Raw genomic sequence first — 15,209 nt, 5'->3', positions numbered from 1 at the left:
CCAACCATGACATTTTAATATCACTGATATACAGTTGACCCTTGAACAATGTGGGGGTTAGGAACACCAACCCCCCACACAGTCGAAAATCTGCACATAACTTTTGATTCCCCCCAAAACTTAACTCCTAATCGCCTGCTTTTGACCAGAAGCCTTATGGATAACATGAACAGTATATTAACACATAGTTTATATGTTACATGTATTATATATTGTATTCTTACAATGAGGTAAGCTAGAGAAAAGAAAACGTCATTAGGAAAACCATAAGGAAGAGAGAATACATTTACAGTACTGTATTTATCAAAAAAATCCACGTATAAGTGGACTTGCGCACTTCAAACCCCTGCCGTTCAAGGATCAAGTGTACTATATATCTGTTTAAGCTTTTTTACCTCCAACAAAATAATTTTCTCCGCCTTGGGGGCAATATTGCACCCATTGACAACTGATGGCCTTATTCTAGTATTCAAATTTCATATGGTAAGAGAAAGTCAGATGAACTAACTTCCTCCTGCCACCTGTTATTTCAGTAGCAGAAATGCATTCGAAAAACATTCGATTATTGCTGTGCTAATTCGGAGTGGTCCACGGATCAGCAGCATCACCACCACTGGGTATAGTTGGTTAGCAATGCAGACTCTCAGCCCCACCTCAGACCTACTCCATCAGCATCTGCGTTTTAACACGATCCTCTGTTAATTCAGATGCCCGTTAGCCTGAGAAGCATTGGTTTACAGGACAATCCTCTACTCAGCTGGGAAACATTAAGATAATGTGTGAATGGAAAAAAGATGCATAGGCCCTAAAACTAGTTTTGTTGTTTTTTTTTTTTTTAAAGATTTTATTTATTTATTTGAGAGAGAGAATGAGAGACAGAGAGCATGAGAGGGAGGAGGGTCAGAGGGAGAAGCAGACTCCCTGCCGAGCAGGGAGCCCGATGCGGGACTCGATCCAGGGACTCCAGGATCATGACCTGAGCCGAAGGCAGTCGCTTAACCAACTGAGCCACCCAGGCGCCCCCTAAAACTAGTTTTTAAGTAACCCACAACTTCTTCTCAAATTCTGAGTCATACACCAAGTTTCTTTGGTCATCAATATTATTTTTTAAATGTACAACTGGGTGTGTTTTGTTTGAGAAACGGTAATTTCATTTTCTTCTAAGCAAGTGAAAAATCCCCATGAGGCCTCATCTTGCTGCCCCGCCTCCTCACCCCCACTCCCCGCTGTTTTTCTCCCAAAAAGCAGGTGTGTTCCAATTAGTTGGAGAGAACAAGATAAATAAAGAGAAGTTTCTCTTTTTCTCCCCAATGAATTAGCCTTCCAACTTCCAGTCAGGGCCTCCATAAAATTAAGCTTGTTTTGTCAGTGATAATTTCTCTTGGATCAAGTAAGTGGGTGGAGCAGGTAATAAGGCAAAGAGGTTTTATCTACTTTACCATTTCGAAGAACCAGCAAGTCAGCATGCGGGAGAGAGGATACTGAATTAATTCAATACACTTTGGTTCCTTATTTATAAAAATAGAGTTAATTTTTTAATTAATTTTTGAGAGGATAAGAATGAAATTTTGAAATGTGTGTGAAATAAATGAAAATTCTTAGCCATACAGAAAAGAAGACCTAGCATGACAAACACCATGGACCCACCGCCTACATTAACAATCTGCCGCATTTAAGTGCTTCTGTATTTTTTCTGAAGCATTTTAATATGAATTATAGATAGATGACAGTTCACCCTAATCTTTCAGGGTTTTTTTTTAAATAAGGATTTTTTTACATAAGACATGAGTTTTACTTAACTGAGACTTTTGAGGTTAAAACAAAGCTTCCATTGTTATTCCCATCACTTTTTCCCCAACCAGCAGGAGATGAGAAAAAAAAACCTGGACCTGTTAGAATTGGCCCAAGTACCAGCAGCTGAGACTTTATTTTTTGATGTTTCCAGAAGAGCCTTGACAGCAGAAAGCAAAGTTCTCTTTAGTTCTACACTGTTGACGAAGACCGTGGTCAAGTTAGGCGAAAAGCAAAAGCTCTCCTCATGGAAAAACGCTGTGGAAGATTTGGCTCAACACCAGCCACTTTTTCTTAGTTAAGACTCTCAGCTAACATGTCGGAGCTTTTAAATGCAGAAAGAAGGGAGCTTGGAAAAGAGGTAAGAGGAAGATCAGAGGAGAGAAGACACAGAGTGTCTTATAAACCCCAACTCAAATGCCAGGCAAAAGGCATCTCTCCCTTCTATCTCCTGATATCCCTTTCTATTCTAACACTTGACTTCCTAGGATAAATTTAAATATATTTTATTTATTTTTAATTTATCTGACAGAGAGAGACACAGCGAGAGAGGGAACACAAGCAGTGGGAGAGGGAGATGCGGGGCTGGATCCCAGGACCCTAGGACCACAATCAGAGCCGAAGGCAGACGCTTGACAACTGAGCCACCCAGGCACCCCTGAAGATATTTTAAATAGTTAATGAGACGCGTGTGTTGGTGCGTGCGTCCGTGCGTATGTGTAGTGGCTGGGGGTAGGAAGAGAAAGGAAAAAATCTGTAGTAGTTGAGTGGAGGTCGCTTATCATATTGACATCTTTCCAGCAGCAATATATGGTATTGTTTTTAGAAGACTGGCTTATTCTTCATTTTTAAATTGAAAGACTAAAACATAAAGTTGTTCAGTTTTATTGTTGAAAGTGCCTTTACAATCACATACCTCAGTCCCATCTTCTACATATGAGGAACTGAAGTTCCAGAGGGGTTAGGTGTCTTATCTAAGAGTGTATCTAGGAAAAAAGAAATGTTGCTTCTGGAATGGCGTGTGTATCCTCACTTTTGACTTTCAGGACTCCAGGATGTTTGGTCGCTATCCTAGGAAGGAATAACCAGGATGGCCACTTACCCCAGGGGCTCTAACCCGGGCATCCTGCTTGTTAAACAGCATCCATCCCCATGGGGCATTTTCAAAGCCTCCAGTGTTCCCCATCATTGTGTTCACTGGCTCCAAGCCAGCAGACAAGCATTTGAACTTCTGTGCCTGGGATGATGCCTAACACTTCAGGGAATCAACAGCCCGGCTTTCTTTATAATATTACATTTCCAGGAAAAAAATATATTTCTGAAAAGTGTTCTAATTCCTAAGAGGATTTACATCTAAAAGGCACAAGGCAAACCTTAAAAATTCAGTGAGATGACAGGGTTTTAAAGGATATCATGTGAGAAAATATGCCCTCTCTTGACTTTTCAAAAAAAAAATAAGTCTTGGCTTGTGCGGTGGACAGAATGTTGTCGCTTAGAGTATTATCAGTGTCGAAACTAAATGTTAATTTGACTTCATCAGAGCCCAAAAGAGCATTCTGGAAAGACTGAAACTATCCACCTGGCCTAAAGGAGACAGATCCAAGAACACAGTGGAATTCCTAAATCTTTGCGAGTGAAAAGGCATAATTCTATCCCTTGTCCCTCCCATCCAGTTTTTGCCAGAGCAAGGTAGATCAAGTTCATTTGTGTTCTCCAACACCTTCCCAAGGATCTTAAAGATGAAAGAATGCAGTTGAGATGCTGGTAAGAAAAGTTCTTTTAAGTATAGAGTTCCATCAGCATTAAAAATTTGATGATTATGGGGCATCTGGGTAGCTGCTCAGTAGCAAGTCTGCTTCTCCCTCTCCCTCTGTGATCTCTCTCTCTCTCAAATAAATAAAATCTTTTTTTAAAAAAGAATTTGATTATGCAAAACATTAAAAAGTTTATACAGATCTATTAAAGAAAAATATGTTTGGAATATAAATATCAAATAAATAATAAACAGCCTGTTTTGCTACACGCATTTCTATTTATCTGCCTCAGTTGGAGTACATACTAAATTCCATACTTCAAAAGAGTGCCTTGAGGACTAGGCCCAAAGAGGACTAGGCTACTATCTTTTTCTTTCTGTAATTCAAGAAAAATTAACCAAAATGCAAAGAATATTTTTTAAGTCATGTTTTTCTTTGTTGGCACAATGGCAGAAATACTCTTTTGGAAAACAGTCAGGTAAGAGACTGTACTACTAAAAACTCAGTACTGCTATTGCCGATTTGAATCAAAAGCTTGCCAATTTTTTACCCACCAACTACCTTGAGGAATTAGACAAGAGCACAAATGTATAAGAATGTGCATCACAGTACGTGCTATGGTGAGTGCTGTGAATTGTGTAAGACTGATGAATCACAGACCTGTACCCCTGAAACAAATAATACATTAAAAGTTAATTTAAAAAAAAGAATGTGCACCACAATTTATGATGTTAAAAACCAAAACAACCTCAAAGTATATAAAATACGAATCTGTAATATAATTATTATATCCCTACAGTAAATGCTAAGTCACCATAAGGACCCATGCTGCAGCAGATTGATTGACTTGGAAAGATGGTTACAAGAGTGGAGGGAACATGGCAGTGTCAGACTTGGAACCATGTCCTTCGGCCACTGACCAACTGGGTGTCCTGGGGCAATCTTTTGGACCTCACTCCTACCCTTACTTCCTCCGGTATACAATCAAGGAGATAATGGAAATACAGTACTTAGCAATGAGATTAGCGTATAGAGATATTGAAGCTATTGACTTTACAAAGATATTGTTAGGTGCTATGGATCGAAAGTTTGTGTCCCCTCAAAATTCACATATTGAAACCATAATCCCAATGTGATGGTATTTTGGAGGTGGGACCTTTGAGAGGGAATTAGATCATAAGCGTGGAACCCTCCTGAATGGGATTAGTGCCCTCATAAAAAGAGGCCAGAGAAGCAGCCAGTTCTCATTCTGCCATGTGAGGATACAATGACAAGGTGGCTATCTGCAACCCAGAGGAGGACCCTTGCTAAAAACTGATCATGCTGGCACCTGGATCTTAGACTTCTGGCCTCCAGACTTTGAGAAATAGACTTCTGTCGTTTAAAGCCACCTAGTGTCTGGTCCTTTGTTACGGCAACCTAAAGAGACCAAGTTATTGGGTTAAAAAAAAAACAACTTACAGTCCAGTCACATTCTCATCAAAGATATAGGGATCTGTTTATTCATCCAGTAGTCAAATATTTATTGAGCATTTAATAACTGACACTTTGTTAGGAAAAGAGGCTATAATAAAGAAATGAAAATCAGATGAACTCTGCCTTCATGGGGTCCAATCTATTACTAGTGACTGAGTGTGACCACTTGAGTTTAAAATCCCAGCCGTGATGCTAGAGAGGAAGGGGGTAATTCGAGCTTGCAACAGTAGGATTTGATCCAATTGGGAAAGGCAGGGAAGTTTCCTAAGGAAACTGCAGTTTAGCAGAGACAGAAGGATGAATAAGCTTTGACCAGAGGACGGGGGTGTATGGGAAATAGTGCACATAAATGGTTAAGCACATTGAGTCTGGAGTGAGCCAGGTGCTATTCCAAACCTCCCTCTGCCACCCACAGGCTGTTGTGATTCTGGTCTGTGGCTCATTCTCTCTGTCCCAATGACCTCACCTGTAAAACAGACATAATAGCTTTCCTTATTGAACATGATTGTCGTGAGAGTTAGAATAGAATAAATGAAAAGAGCTTAGCACGGTGCCTACTACTTGGAAAATGTTTAATAAATGCTAGATAACACGGAAAGGGGGGAGAAAAGAATGAAGATCCAAGTGCAAAGGGGGAGCAGGGTATGCAAAAGCCCTCTGGGAGCATGATGACAAAAAGGGAAGGAAGCCATGTTGGTCAATCTGCTTTTATTCTGAAAGCTCCTGGAAGCCACTGAAGGATTTAAGCAGTGGGCATTCCATTGTCTCCATCATTCTCCCTCTCAACCTTGGTGCTATAGCCCCACCTGCCAATGCTCATTCTCCAGCACTTGACACAAGGCCCTCACACATGATGTTTCCTCATCATAGACTGTTCTTTCTACCTGTCTTCTCCTACCTCCTTCAGATTTTAGGCCGTGTCACTCCCTCAGAGAAGCGTTCCCTGACCTCCCAACCAGGTGAAGCCTTATTAACAGCTACCCTAGTGTGCAAGCTTGCTTTGCCTGATTGAAGTCTACCTCCCTAACCTACAACTCCAGAGATGAGACACTGTCTGTTAATGTGCTTCGTTGTGTCCCCAAACATTAGCACAGTGGTTGGTCTCTAATTTCATATTTCATATTAGGTAATGGAAGACAGAAATGTTGAAAGAGAAGGAGGAAGGTTAAAAAAAAAGTGGAGAAAAAAATGAGGTAGGGTGAAGAAGTGATAAAATCGACTCAATTTTAGACTTAATTTTAAAATTTTAAAATCAACTTAAATTGACTGTGGGTGGCCCATCTATGTACAGATGTTCTAAAAACAGGGAAAAGTGATCTGGAGTTTGTGAGATCTAAGCTAGAGAGATATGTCTACTAAGGAGTCGTTAGGACATGGGAGAAAACCCAAGCAAGGGAATGGGGAATAGCAGGGCCTGTGGCGACAGATGGTTTGGGGTCACTATCTGCATGAATGTGGGCAGGTTGCTAAGTCCCTAGGTCTCCTTTGAGAACCAGAGAAGGGTAGTACCCTATCACAGCCAGCCACACACCCAATAGCATGCTTCCCATATGTCTAGCCTGTCTCATACCCAGCCGGTCACCCAGAGTACCCTGAATATTAATCATACAGAAATGAGACTCTCCTATTGGCTTGTACTGGAGTTTCTCAAGTACGGACTGATATCTGTCAGTTATAGATGGGGCTGTTAAAATATGCGTCATTTTACCTTTCCCTAGCTCCTGCACTGGGTTGTACAGAGATCCAAAGAGAAAATGCATATGAAAGGACTTTCAAAACCTCAAAAGAAGTCAAACAAATGAAGATGTCATTATCATGACAGAAATCAAGTGATAACATTCATGATGTCTTTGTCTTCATCCTAGGGGAAGAGAGAAATGCATTCCATTGGAGTCCATCTTTTCAGATACATTAGCAGTTAACATAGGTCTTGGAAGTACGAAAACCTGGGTTTACATCTGGCTCAGTGATTTCCTAGTTGCCCAGTCCTGAGTCAGGGACTTAATTTTTTTAAGTCTTTCTTCTCATCTGTAAGATAATAATAACAGCACCACTTCACAAATTTGTTTATTAGATAACACCTATGAAGTGCTTTGCACAGTGCCAGGCATAAGTAGTACTTAATAAATATTAACATTTATTCATTATCATTATCTTTAGGAGTGTTCTGGAGAGCAGTGAGCAAATGGAAGAATCACTGAATCTTGCCCAAATTCTTTCAGCATCCTCTCATCTGGGCTGTATTGCCCCAGATCCAAGATGTTGAGTTAGATGGCAGAACTCCCTGCAACTCAATGGAGAGTTCTTACCTTCTCCACTCACTCTTTAATTAAGGACATATATGAAGTGTACTCGTCCCAGGCAAGGGGAGAAATCAGGTGATAACTTGGGTCAAGTTGTACACAGAAAGGCAAACCTGTTCCCAGACAATGCAGAGGGCTCCATGCTGTTTTGGGGACTGCATCAAAAAAGATCACAAGTGTTCATTCCAGGCCTGGCTGTCCTCTTATCTTGCCGTGTGATCTTGAGTAGGTCATTTCACCCTTTGGGTCTCATTATTTATCATATTTTATTTTTTTAAAGATTTACTTATTTAAGGGCACCTGGGTGGCTCAGTCGGTTGAGTGTCTGCCTTTGGCTCCGGTCATGATCCCGGAGTCCCGGTATTGAGTCCCGCGTTGGGTTCCCTGCTCCGTGGAGACCCTGCTCCTCCCTCTGCCCTTCACCTTGCTCATGCTCTCTCTCTCTCTTTCTCTCAAATAACTAAATAAAATCTTTAAAAAGAAAAAGAGGGCGCCTGGGTGGCTCAGTTGGTTAAGCGACTGCCTTCAGCTCAGGTCATGATCCCGGGGTCCTGGGATCGAGTCCCGCATCGGGCTCCCTGCTCTGCGGGGAGCCTGCTTCTCCCTCTCCCACTCCCCCTGCTTGTGTTCCCTCTCTCGCTGTGTCTCTCTCTGTCAAATAAATAAATAAAATCTTAAAAAAAAAAAAAAAGAAAAAGATTTACTTATTTACTTGAGAAAGAGAACAAGCAGGAGGAGGGGCAGAGTGAGTGGGGGAAGTAGACTCCCCGCTAAGTGGGGAGGTCGCTATGGGGCTCAATATGGGGCTCGATGCCAGGACCCTGAGATCATGACCCTGAAATCATGCCAAAGTCAGACGCTTAACCCACTGAGCCACCCAGGCACCGTCATTATCTATCATCTTTAACTGTGACATGAGAAAGGGGAGAAATGGAGAGAGGAATGGAGTTGTGAATTATCTCTAAGTTCTCCCCAAGTTTTGGTTGTCATGATTCCATGCTTATAGACTAATTGGTGCCTGTCCATTCTTCATTGACCCTAGCAAATGTTTGTTAGATGCTAGCTCCTCCCTGAAGGAAATTTCATGTACAAAAAAATCATTTTCATATTATCTAATTCCTTATGAAATTGCTAATTGTCACTCAATAAAGAAGCCAGCCATTGAGTTGGTAATAAATGTGCTTTTAAAAAAGAAAGAAAGCATTAATAATTTACTGATTGCTGGTGAAGTTCACTTAGTTGGCACGTCGAACCACCTTAGTGATGTTAAGTCATTTGAGAGCAAAAATGTGAAAGAAAGATATTCCTGCTTGTAGTAATTAGAACCAGGGTCTAGTGAGGGTTTTTTTGTTTGTTTTTCTTGGAAGAAAGTTTTGCTATGATGTACCTGAAGAAAGACGTCACTTTGGGAGAGTAATGAAGGCTACATGCTGGAGACACTGTGGGTTTCTCTGAATAGGTTTATTTGGCTTGAAAGGGATGTGGTTTGAACATGAGCCATGAGTGTGCTTGTGGGCATATCAGAATGAAATGTTGAAATGAGGATTATTCCGGAAAATGATCTGAGGAGAAAATAATGAGGGATAAGTAATGAGGATCCCATTAGTTAAAGACCTTAAATTCTATCCATAGTTTAAAATTATAGGAGAGACACTTGGGAATTTGTGTGGTTCTGGAAATGACTTTTTTTCCTTTTCTCCAAATTGCAGAGTGTAGACACACTTTCCAGCACCTTCTCCACACCCATGAAGAAAAATAACCCAGCCAACACAGAAATACCAGATCTGAGGTGTTGTGAGAAGTCCCTCAATTTAAACCCAGCCCTTCTCTCTATTGCCTGTTTTAGTAAATGTGCCTTGACACCCTCCTCAACATTACCTTGAATTCAGAATTAAAGTGGGTGGAAAGAATAAAAAATGGTACGATGTCCAAAAGCACCAAGTCCCCATTTATGTTAACCTGACAAAACTGTTTATAGTGTCAGAGTGATTATGACACCTGGGGAGAGGGGGAGCCCAATATGATCACAGAGAGTAAAAGCGAGTTTGAGGGACTCCCTGTATTTCCTCTTCATTCCTCCCTACAAGCTGCCCCATGCTCCCTGGGGCAAGGATTCTTACAAGCAGAACAATAATGAAAGCAACTCCCAACCACTCATCGATGAAGCAATATTAACTATTGCTATTCCTTTCATCATCTGGCTCCTGATGTTTGTAAGCATTAAGCATTTCATTGTTTGTTTTTATCTTATGCACTAGTTATATACCTTATTAAGTATAGAACACAAGTCTCTTAAGTTTTTTCTACAAATTTTTCAGAGGCTTGCTTTCTCTATTGTCCAAGTGGTCAATGCCTTCATAATTGCTAACTGCAGGAGAAATTCTCAATCCCCTTTTTGGCATGGGATGCTATAAACACCTCTTTCCTTATTTCTCTCCTAGTTTCTCTCACACTTTCTGATTTCTCTTTTCTGTGATCTTTCCCTAGGTCTTCTTTTGTTTTAATTTTGTTGCTAGATTTTGCTTTTTTTTTTTTTTTAGAGCAGTTTTAGGTTCACAGAAAAATGAAGCAGACGGTTACAGAGACTTCCCATATACCCTCCCCCCATTATCAACATCCTCCTACCAGAATGGTATGTTTGCTAAATTCATAAACCTACATGGACACATCATAATCACCCAGAGTCCACAGTTTACATTAAGGCTCACTCCTGGTGTTACACATCCTATGGGTTTGGACAAATATATATTGACATGTATTCACCACTGTAGTATTATACAGAGTAGTTTCACTACCCTAAAAATCCTCTGTATTCCACCTATTCATCCCTCTGTCTCCCCTAACCCCTGGAAACCACTGATCTTTTTGCTGCCTCCATAGTTTATACACTTTTCCAGAATGTCATATAGTCAGAATCAAACAATATGTAGCCATTTCAGTTAGTGGCTTCTTTCACTTAGTAATATGCATTTAAGGTTCCTCCAGGTCTTTTCATGGATTCATTTCTTTTTAGCTCTGATTATTATTCCACTGTCTGCATGTACCACAGCTTATTTATCCATTAGCCTACTGAAGAACATCTTGACTGACAATTATGAATAAAGCTGTTCCATGAGCAGGTTTTTGTGTGGACATAAGTTCTCGACTCCTTTGGATAAATACCAAGAAGCATGATGGTTGGAGTGTATAGTGTGATATTGTGATATAATAAGAAATATATATTTGGTCTTCATCTCTGATTCCTTGTACAGAGCCTCTAAAATCCTTGTAATTTCCTGAGTGATGGGGTGATAGGAGCATCTTTGGTTATAATGTTTGATCTTAGTCCCTGTTTCCTAATATAAAAACTTCTAAGACACTTGGGAATCTCCAGAATCATGAATGTCTTTTGAATGCTAATGAGATGTCTAGTGGCTGGGGGCCCCTAAATAGCTTCAGACTGGGGGCTGGTCACTAGAAAGCCCAAGGCATGATTAGAGGGTTAGAAGTTTAGCCCTACCCTACACCCCCAGAGAGGGGAGAGGGGCTGGAGATTGAGTTAATCACCAATGGCCAGTGGTTTCATCAATCATACCTGCCTAATGAAACCTCCATAAAAACCTCTAAACTACAGGGATCAGAGATCTTCCAGGTTGGTGAATGTATCCATATGCCAAGAGGATGACACACCCCAAAAGCTCCTGTGCTCAGGACCTTCCAGACCTCACCCTATGTACCTCTTCATCTGGCTGTTCAGTTGTACTGTTCTTTAAAACAGGTAATAGTAAGTCAGTACATTTCCCTGAATTCTGCGAGCCATTCTAGCAAATCAGTCAACTCATTTCAAACCTGCTGGAACTATGTATGCTCCCTGTGTTTCTTATTCAGTTAATGTGCTATTTATAACTACCACATACATCCATCCAGGCTACAAAACTCAGTTACCTTCTCCCCTTCATCACCTCTGTACCTAATCGATGACCTAATCCTGCTACCCAGGTTTATGAAATATCTTTTGAATCTACCTGCTTCTTTACTTACCCCATTTACTTCATACCTCATCTCTTTCTAAGAATATTGCAATAGTTTTCAGACTTGTCTAACATTCTGATTCTCTTATCCCTAATCCAGTCTATATTTCCATATGAGTCATCATATGAAGGCAGCAATGTCTTGTAGAACTTTCTGAAATGATGGAAATGCTCTGTATCTGCGCTGGCCAATAGGGCAGCCATTACCTCCTATGTTGCTATTGAGAACATCAAATATGGCTAGTATGACTGAAGAATTGAATTTTAGGTTTAACTGATTTCAAATCTACATAGCTTCATGGATCTAGAGGCTACCATATTACACAGCACAGTTCTAAAACGTGGATTTTTTTTTTTTTCATATCCTACCCTAGTGCTTTCAAAAGGTCTTTAACTATAGGATAAGGTCTAGCTAGAGTTTCTAGTATGGCACTGAATGACCCCCATAATCCAATCCCCTCTTCAGTTCTTGCCACCTCTTCTGCACCAATCCCACATATAAACTGGCACTGTAGAACACTGCTTTACCTAAACAAGCCATAATTTTTAGATCTTCCAGCTTTTGATCCTGCTGTATCCTCTACCTAGAGTGCCCTTTGCTTATTTCATTCCTTTCAGAATCTGTAACTTTCCACGCCTAAATAAAGCCATGCACACACCCTCCAACAGAGGAACATTCCCTTATCCCTGACCTTGAACAAGCCAGTAGAATCTCTCAGCCCAGTTTTCTCATCTGCAAAGTGGGAGTGATAATATTTTCTGCCTTACAGAATTGTTGGGGGATTAGATTAGCACTATCCAGACTCCACCACTGAGAAAGCACTCAATAAGAACTGCTGTTACTTTTTTCTGTTCTCCCACAACACTTATCATGTAGTATTAGAGGTCTTTCCAGATGGGACTCTTTCTCTCTCTCAAGACTATGAGCTCATGAGCAGCAAAGACTCAATCTTGTTCATCATTGTACACCAGCATCTACCACAATGTAGCTATTTGGCAAATGCATTAACTGGGTGACAAATAAGGGAGTGAATCAATTATTCACATAGTAAGCTTTGCGCAGCGGCAGTATCATACCCAGTGAGGTTTATCCGAGACGCGATTATTGCTAATTGAAAACAATTATTCACTTAGGATGTCACAGAGTACTAATTTTAAAAAGTATGCCCTTTTTTGTGTGTATCTTTAGGGAGGAGCCAGAGAGATATACAGTGGCAAGAATGAGAAAAGAGAACGCCATCAACTTCTCTTGTAAAGCATTACATTTTTCTGGTTGCTACCCAGAAAAACTGGCATAAGCCTGTTGTTAAATCTGTGTCCCCTCTCCTTGCTTGACTGGAGTATAGCTCTAACGTTTTGGCCATTTTGACTGTTTGGGTCCTCTGCCCCTCCCTGCCTTGGGTATCAAGCTTCCATCACTGTCACCAAGGAAACAGCAGGGATGTCTCCTTCCTCACAGCTCTGCATATCTCAACTCTGGTCGCCTTTGTCCAGTGAGCTAAATTCTTCATGTGCACCCCACTAAATCAACTCTCTTCTATTAAGTATTTTATTCATTATTCTACCTTTAAAAACACACACACACACACACAAAACTAATGTATAACAATTTCTTCTCTTGAGAAAGGTCCAGATCTGTCACTATTCTTGAATGCACTAGACATTTTTGGTCCCTGGGAGCAAATACAAAAATTGTCTGTTTAGCCCTTGGAGTGTGTACAGTGTAAGTGCAGGTCAATTTTAAAGAAGGCAACAGAGCATTCATAATAGGTCTCCCTTTTAAAAGCACAGTAAACCAAAAATAAACCTGACAAAGGGCAGCTGTAGAGTTTTAACATGTGGAAAACTCCACAGGCAGCAGTTATATAACTGGAAAGAAACATGATAAATATTTTACACCGTTAGATGAACTTCCAACTCTGACACGTGAAAAGCAAAGAACACAAAACACACCTCAACTCTCCGAAGAGCGAAAAGCTTACACTGAGAGGGGGCCAAGGCTACTGCTAAGATCGGAGCCCTGCCTTCTAGCAAGAGTCTTGATTGCTTTTTCTTTTTTCTTCCTCCGGCGTCCAAGGCGGAGCCGGCGAACCCCATCTCCCCCCCCCCCACACACACACACACCCCGACCCAGCGCCTCCCCCGCAGCTTCGCCCGTTGGCCAGAAATGTTCCAAAAATCTCCACCCCTAGGCTGAAAACCCAAAAAGTTTTGTGCCAGGAGAAGGAAGAGAGGAGTTGGAGCGAGGCCGGCGGAGTCGCCCTCCACCGCCGCCTCCCCCCAGCCCCCGCGGCCCGCGCCTCCCGCCCCCCGCTCCTCGCCCGGGGGACGGCGCGCAGCCCCGCGCCGGACCAGACACAAAGCCGATCAATCCCGGCGGCGGGGGGCGGGGGACGCCCGCCAGGGCTTCCCTTCCGCCCCTCGCCTCCTCCTGCCCCCTCATTAGCACCCAGCCCACACCTCGTCCGGCATCCACGGCCCACCCCCTCCCACACTCACCCCACAAAAGCAATAGCCCAGCCGCACCCCCGCCCCCGCCCCCCGCAGCCCGGGGACAGGCCAGACCTGCCCCTAGGCTGCCCGCTGAGGAGGCGCCCCCCGCAGGGGGAAACTGACTTCCATCAGGGCCCGCCCACCGCTCCCCTCCCCTCCCCTCCCCGGAGCGAATCTCTCCCGCACTCCCGCCCCAGAAGTCGAGGGGCCCCCGCCCGGCCTGCCGCGCTCCGGCCGCCGGGACCCTCGGCCTCCGAGCAGCAGCCAGTCCGGACCCCGGGAAGATGGCGAGGAGGAGCCGCCACCGCCTCCTCCTGCTGCTGCTGCGCTACCTGGTGGTCGCGCTGGGCTGTGAGTTGCTGGGGTACCTCCACCCTCCCGCCCGCGCGTGCCGGGACCCGGCCCCCCGACCTCCAGCCCCTGGACGCGGCGCTCGCGGACCGCATCTCCGGGGCCCGGGGCTGCGGGTGCGCCGCGGGGCGTCTGACTTGGCCCCCAGCGAGCGGGAATCGGGGCGCAGGCTGGCGCGGGGGCGGTTTGTTCGGCTTACTGTCAGTAGCATCGGACTTTGTCAGTTCTGGGTGGAGGAAATCCACAGCCCACACCAGCAGGTTTCTCACCTTCTTCCAAGGTTCGGGTACGCCTGCAAAGACGCAGGGACGCGAACAGAAGGCAAGAACTCACGAACTACTGGGAAGATGCTAGGGTCTCAAGATGGCATCGCGGGGGGCAGGCGCCGGCCACACGCGAAGCGCCAGAGAGGGAAGGGGGCAGTGTTGGAGTTGTCTTGCTTTCTGAGGCTTCCTGCTCTCCCGGCAAACCGCGGCGCGCGTGTGGGGCGGGGGTGAGGGGAGTTCGTGGCCGCTGAGCCGGAATTACCTTTATCCTCTCCACCTGCGCCGCTACACTCAGTCAGGGGAGTCTGGTCTGGGGACTCCAGCCAGCTGCTGTGTCCTCGGGGGACGTCCCCAGGAGCGATTGTTAACAAGAGGCAGCAGCTGAATGAACGGGTAGCGGGAGGACGTCCCAAAGCCTGTTTCACGGGGTGGTTCTAAACAGGATTTTCGCGGATTCTGGGCTCATGAGATTTAAAATCCTGGGAACGTTTCCTATCAGTTTGTTTTCTTCCCGTTAACTTTTTAGGAAAACGGAGGAAATCGAAATAGATCTTAAGCTCTTAGGCAATGAAGTCCTCCTTTTTTCTGTTGTTTTCCTTGTTTTCCTTTTTCTTGCTCTTTTTTTCTCCCCCCCCCCCTTTTTTTAATAGAATGGGTTATTATTGTTGCTATTCAAGTTCTGGTAATATTTAAAATAACCCGCCGGATGAGTGTCTAATACCATAATACAATGACTTTTTCTCACGCTCTTATTGCCGAAGCGAG

At 43.4% G+C, this 15,209-nt stretch overlaps 1 protein-coding gene and 1 non-coding gene across 2 annotated transcripts in view; both read left to right on the top strand.

The window, feature by feature from the left end:
• The first annotated feature begins 12,385 nt into the window (after positions 1-12,385).
• On the top strand, positions 12,386-12,526 carry LOC123834938 (U4 spliceosomal RNA). Its single transcript, XR_006788517.2, has one exon. It is a non-coding gene; the product is annotated as a U4 spliceosomal RNA (small nuclear RNA).
• Positions 12,527-13,881: 1,355 nt separating this feature from the next.
• The window catches only part of JAM2 (junctional adhesion molecule 2), a 61,846-nt gene continuing 60,518 nt past the window's right edge, over positions 13,882-15,209 (top strand). The window contains exon 1 of the mRNA XM_045902625.3: positions 13,882-14,178. Within this exon, the coding sequence (XP_045758581.1) occupies positions 14,112-14,178 (67 nt within the window). The 5' untranslated portion in view covers positions 13,882-14,111. The remainder of the gene's footprint in view (positions 14,179-15,209) is intronic.

The sequence above is a fragment of the Mirounga angustirostris genome, unplaced genomic scaffold, assembly GCF_029215605.1.
Source record: "Mirounga angustirostris isolate CCGP_5_RB_7025 unplaced genomic scaffold, mMirAng1.0.hap1 SCAF_1, whole genome shotgun sequence".
Lineage (NCBI taxonomy): Eukaryota > Metazoa > Chordata > Mammalia > Carnivora > Phocidae > Mirounga > Mirounga angustirostris.
The sequence above is the reverse complement of the archived record's forward strand: the minus strand, read 5'-3'. Positions and strand labels throughout refer to the sequence as shown.